This window comes from Cyprinodon variegatus, unplaced genomic scaffold (assembly GCF_000732505.1).
Source record: "Cyprinodon variegatus isolate N-32 unplaced genomic scaffold, C_variegatus-1.0 Scaffold337, whole genome shotgun sequence".
NCBI classification, from domain to species: domain Eukaryota; kingdom Metazoa; phylum Chordata; class Actinopteri; order Cyprinodontiformes; family Cyprinodontidae; genus Cyprinodon; species Cyprinodon variegatus.
In genome coordinates, this window is record NW_015150790.1 from 408,599 (window position 1) to 414,599 (window position 6,001).

Genomic DNA, 6,001 nt, shown 5'->3' on the forward strand with positions numbered 1-6,001 from the left:
GTAGAGAAGCTGGTCTCTCTCCACTTTTCTCCCTTCTTGAAAGAAGCCCTCTCGTTTGATGAAGCTCATGCTTAAAGTCTTCTTAGTCTAACTCAAATGTTTTCCGCAAAGCAAGCAGAGGCTCCTCTTTTAGGAATGATGGGCTTTTAGGTTCAAGAGATCGCACCCTTTCCATTATCTCACAGTTCTTTTTGGAAAATTGCCTATCTATTTCTGCTTCAAGACTATCAAGTACCTGATGAAAAATACTTCTATGGAACTCTTCATTAGTTTCAAACTTACAGTGCCTCTCTCAAACAGTGCTCAGTACAAGTGATTCCAGAAATTTGAAATTGGTCTTTTGTGTCTTTTGTTTTGTGCCTCAGTGACAATGTTGCAGTGGTGCACAAGTTCTTCCGTCTCCTTCCATAATTCACCAACTGCACTATCTCACGTGTCTATAAGGGAAGCAATGAGATCTATTGCTCTAACCAGATAAAGACTTCTGGATTGGAGCATGTCAAGCAGGATTTTCACATCCCCAAACACTTTATAAAAAGCAAACAAAAGTCCTATAAACTATAGGTCAGTTCGGGCTGAAAGTCCCTTTGCTTATATTTTCCTGTCCCCACTGTTCTTCTCTAGTGGCATTTCTTGCCAGATACTCAAATCTGTTGGAAGCCTGTCACTCATAGTTCTAAATGCAATGTAGCTGCAAGCCCACCTAACATCTAAAAGTTGCTGAAGTTCCCTATGCTTTTCATGTGGGTACATTTCTTTTTGAACGTCAAGCCACTTCATAGTCAGTAATATTCATAGGTGATACTAAGCACAAGCACTGTGGTGCAACATCTCCCCTACTTCCGGTTAAAACAGCACTTTGTTAAATTTGGTACCAATAAACGTACATACCAGCAAAGGAAAATGTTTTTCACTGATCCTGTGTAAAATTCAAACACTGCAATGTTTTCAGCTGGGTGGCAACAGGGGTGACAAGGATTTCTTCTGGAGTGGCAATTGCAACCCCAACTAACCCTCTGGCTCCACCATTGCTTCAAACCTATGGCAGCTATTATCAATATGCCTTTATGTTAGACTCAAACTATCCCTCTGGCCTATTTTTTAGGCAGTTTGTGTCTCATATGGGCACCATATGTCTAGGAATGTGTCCTACTGTTATAAAAAAGTGGCAGAAGTGTTAATAAATAGATTATTTTTTTTAGATTGCTTTTAAGTAGCGGGTTTTGAGTTGAGGGGACATTTTAAACTGTTTTCCAGCTTTTGAGTACACAACAAATGTACCACGATGCCAGAAAAATTCCTCTTTTTACCTAAACACTACTGGAACTACTAACTGGTGAAGATCCAAAACTTTATTTAGAGTCAGACATTGTTTTTTCTGTTCAGGGCTTCAGTGGAAACATGTACGACAAAGGACTTTTTAACAGTCCAGTCTACAAAATTTGTAACACAAGAAATAACATATAAGTAAATAAGCACAATGTTTTATATCTTCAGGATAAGCAGAATAAAATGGCTTGAATGTTTCTATAGAATAAGTGTTTGTGTTTCTTTGTTTTTTTTTTTTTGCATTTTTAGCTGCGTTGCTGTGGAGTTTATAACTACACCAGCTGGTTTGCCAGCGTGTATTACCCATCCAACGGTATCCCTCCCAGCTGCTGCTTTAACTCCTCTGATTGTAACCCAGAAAATCTCCGCAATGCAACTGTAGCCCCAAGCAAGGTCTACCACCAGGTACGTTTTAATGGTTTTATTTTTCTGCATTTTTCACATTAAATGAACCTCATAACTTTAGGTGACCACACATCAAATCCTTGGCTTCTCCACACACCAAAAGCTGCCTCAGATAATCTCCTATACACACACCTTGCCTTTATTTTGCACTTATAACGTGTCTTAGTTTCCTCTGCAGACTAACATGCCCACTTTTTTCAGGGCTGCTTTGAGTTGGTCACCTCTTTCATGGAAACCAACATGGCCATCATTGCAGGAGTGACGTTTGGCATTGCCTTCTCACAGGTGAAAGCAGAAGAACAGTGTGACTTAAAATAGTTTATTATTATAATATCATACAGAATGAGGTTATTAAGCCTCTTGTGTGTTTTTTTTTCTTTGTATTTCAGCTGATTGGCATGTTGCTGGCCTGCTGTCTGTCCAGGATCATCACAGCCAACCAGTATGAGATGGTCTAGCTGATGTGAGGTGGCAGGTGAGATTTATTGAAAACATGGCTCAGAAGAAAGAGGGGGTTGAAACTGATGCTAACACTAAAATGACCTTTATCTTATCAGGGAGATGGAGAGAAGAAATGACAAAGTGTCTTGCCACAAGTCCGAAGTAAATTCCCTAAAGTCCCATCACACATCTGAATCGGAAGTTGCCTCTGTCCGTCTCTCTGCCTGTGATCTCAGTGTAATATCTTAATGTACCTTATTGTAAAGCACCATTCCTCGACTCGCTGCGATTGCGATCAAAGCTTTCTGTATGACGCTCCACATTGATGCTTGGCGTAAAAGTTGCTCATTAGCGGTTATCTCTGATCGGCGCAGCTCACAGCAGGTAGGGGGAGCAGGGCGACGACATCAGAAGGGCATTACTTAAAAATCTGAAAGTAACCCTCTCACTGGTAGGTTTAGTTTTTTCCCATTTGTTATCACTCATCACTGTGTATGCCTAGGATTTTAGTCTTTTGTTACTTGATTCTGTGCACTAAGGAGGATAGTCTAGGTTGTTGACGGTGGGGAAAGGGAGAACCGCTGTAGAGTATTTTTTAACCATGATATTAAAAAGAAATATTTTTTTGCTGATATATAAAAATATAGAAAGCCCAATAAGTTAATAAAATTCAGACTGTGAAAAAACATTTTGCTTAGCATTTTAGCCTTAATATATGTTAGACGAAAACAATGCTTTAATGTATTTAATAAGATATACAAGTGAAATTAATCATTGGAGTATAGGGAGCTTATCGGACCTGTGACCTGAACTTGTTGTTCGCTATATCACCTATTTCAATGCATCATCAAAGCTTGTCACACTGTTCCTATGGTTGAAAGGCTATTTATGAGTATCTTGACAAAATGATGCAGTGACCAGATTTGCTTCTTTCTTGCTTCCAGGCTGATCCTGAGTAGATTTCCCTGGGATTTTACACCTGGGATTAAAGTACACCCTGAATAATCGGAGCTGGGTTACCCACCTTAAATTCAAACAAAACGCATAGATACATGAGCGTCAGCAAAAATATAAACATGACATTATCTGATCTGCTAAAGCTTCTGTAACATCTCAGATACTTGCTTACTTTTTTCCCCCAGACTGAAATGTTTTAGCTCCAGTTAAATTCCAATATATTAGTCAAATTCTGCGTCTTAATTTCTGTCATATGAGACAAAATACAAACTAAATGATTTGTATCAGTGCACCGACACAAATTATTTCAACTCTTAAAAGCTACAAAATAGTGACCTTGAGCTTTTCTGCATGCCTTTATTGTGGACATAGTGCTATGTAATTATTCTAGACCCTGTATTTACACATATTTTACTAACACTTAAAACTTCACAGTAAGGCTACTGCAGTGGAAAGCCTATGATAAACACCAGGCAAACAGAACAGGAACAGGCAGACTCAGAGGTCCAGAAGTCCGAAGCCAGGTCAGGCAAACAGATCAGAACAGGAAAAGGTAATCAGAAACACTCAGGTACGCTAAAAACACTCTCACCACTGAGATCAGACGGTAACAGGCAGGCTCAGTGGTTAAGAGGCAGAACAGGTCAGGATCAGGTAATCAGAAACACCAAGGAACTCTAAAACCCCCTCTCACCACTGGCTAAAGAGAACAATGATAATCTGGTGCTGATTACTGGATGCAAGCAATGTAAATAGAGGCAGGAACAGGTGGATCAGATGAGTAGTGATTGGAAACCGGGCACAGTTGGACAGGTGAATGGAATGAATAATTAAGTCAGTCATCAGTGCCAAGATCATAACAGTCCTGTAATCCACTGTGGCCTCATATAATGAAATTGAAATGAGGTCCAACAAATTCATGAAACACTTTCTGAAATTACCCAGCAGCAGTGTCTGCTTAAAAAAATCTTAGAGAATTAATATATTTTTCTCCTTTTTTTTTTTTTGGTTATTCTTAAAATAAAGACAGAAATGTCTCCACTTCTTTAGGGGATCTGACGTAAACATTTGAGCTGTTTTTAGTGCTGTGATTTGTTTCACACAAAGCTGAGGTTCCAGTCAGGTGATAATAGGGTCATAAAGCAGCGTAGCACTTCACCTGTTGCTGCACACTGCAGGACAGCTAGCTGAAAGTATATCTTTCCCCTTTTTTGCGATTTGGCTTTTTTCAGTCAGTAATAATGCTCTGAAATCTGAAATGAGTACAAGCTAGGACATCTTTCAAAGTCCTTGCAGTTCTAGATAAAGATTTCACTATGTCTTTTCAGACTTTGAATTTTATGTGTCAGCTGTATTTTTTTTTTGTTTGTTTGTTTTTTTTGCACAGTCTCGTTACACAGGCACTGTATAGTGCTGTAGTTGGTCAGATAAAAAGATGAAAAAAACCTCCAAGGCTAATTGTTTGGGTCTGAGCATGTAAGATTTTAAACCAGGATGTTATTTGACGATCCAAGAATATTTCAAATTATCGGAAGGTGTTTTTTTTTGTGCGTGTTTAACATTTATGTTATTTTTGACAATATTTTTCTTCAAACGATTAGGATCTTGAGTCATTTTCTTCTGGTGAAACATTCAGCAGTCTGTCGCAAACAGAGATCAGTAGGAATCACTCGGCAAGCGTCTACAATTTACAGTTATTCTGTGTAGTGCATCAACCTGCTGCTGCCATCATCATCATCCTCATCTGTAGATATGTATTGGAAATGTAATTTATATGATGTGTTGTTTCACAATCTAATATGCTAATCAGTATAACCGTTGTGTCACGTTTTTTCAATCCGCATTTAGCGCTCAGAGTCAGTATTTGTTTGATAGTTTGTAAGAAACTTGCACTGAAAAAAAATCTAATAGTTGTGGCTGATGTTAAGTTGAGAAATAATGCACAGTTTAGCTCTAAACTTATTATGTTTCGTTGGTATTTAGTTTACAGCTTTACTCAGATGTTTTCTATCTCTATATCTCTTTTTATGTGTGTGTGGGTGTGTGCATAGATGTGGTTCCAGGTGTGTTTTTTCTTCTTCTTTGTTGTTTATTATTATTATTATTGTTTTCGTTCAGTATTAAATTGTGTTTTTTTTTTCCTTTAAAATCTGTAAATTTGGTTTGTGGATATAAGATTTACCTGCGCTCTCTTCTCTAATCTTTTGTTCTGTAAATACACAACTGTAATACCATTCAGCTTACACTAGGGGTCACTAGAGACTCAACAAGAACCGCACCATGTTGTCTACTGCTGACTAAGTCACCATCAGTGGTCTTATTATCAATAAATATACAGAATAACAGTTGGGTTTCTTTGTGTGTCAGTGTGTGTGTTCATTTTTTTTTGTTCAAATCACTTCACGCACTAAAAATAAAAAAAATTGCTTCAACAATACTGAATTAGTTTGTTTATACCTTTAATACTTCTCTCTATGGTTTCTTGGTATTAATTTATAAAGTTCCCTTTAGATTTCACAACAGCAAATATCTTTCCTCATTTTGCTCTTAATAAACCACTTTTAAGTCATTTTTACTGCAGATTAACATCAAGATAACTGATGGTGGAATTGCATGTTTTTTGACACTTTGGGTGGAATGAAAGTAAAACCTGCAAGAAGTGGAGCTGTGGCCCTTCACAAACCCTGAAAGTCCTGGGGTGCAAAGTAGAAACTGCTAAAGAGGCCTCTTAATCTTTTTATTAATGCTTATGTATGGTCTGTTCATACAGAGATTGGTTCTGTGTGTGAAGAAAATCTCAGAGTAAAAGCAAAGGTTCTGAGGCTGTAAAGAGCTGTTTTGTTGTCCATGTCGGAATGCTCCCTGCCAT

The 6,001-nt window shown here is 38.0% G+C and overlaps 1 protein-coding gene across 1 annotated transcript in view; it reads left to right on the forward strand.

Annotated features, from left to right (window-relative positions):
* tspan7 (tetraspanin 7) overlaps positions 1-5,492 on the forward strand; it is a 23,215-nt gene extending 17,723 nt beyond the window's left edge. Inside the window, exons 5-8 of the mRNA XM_015385379.1 lie at positions 1,579-1,734; positions 1,936-2,019; positions 2,124-2,209; positions 2,292-5,492. Coding sequence (XP_015240865.1) covers positions 1,579-1,734; positions 1,936-2,019; positions 2,124-2,192 — 309 coding nt within the window. The 3' untranslated portion in view covers positions 2,193-2,209; positions 2,292-5,492. The remainder of the gene's footprint in view (positions 1-1,578; positions 1,735-1,935; positions 2,020-2,123; positions 2,210-2,291) is intronic.
* Positions 5,493-6,001: the final 509 nt, after the last annotated feature.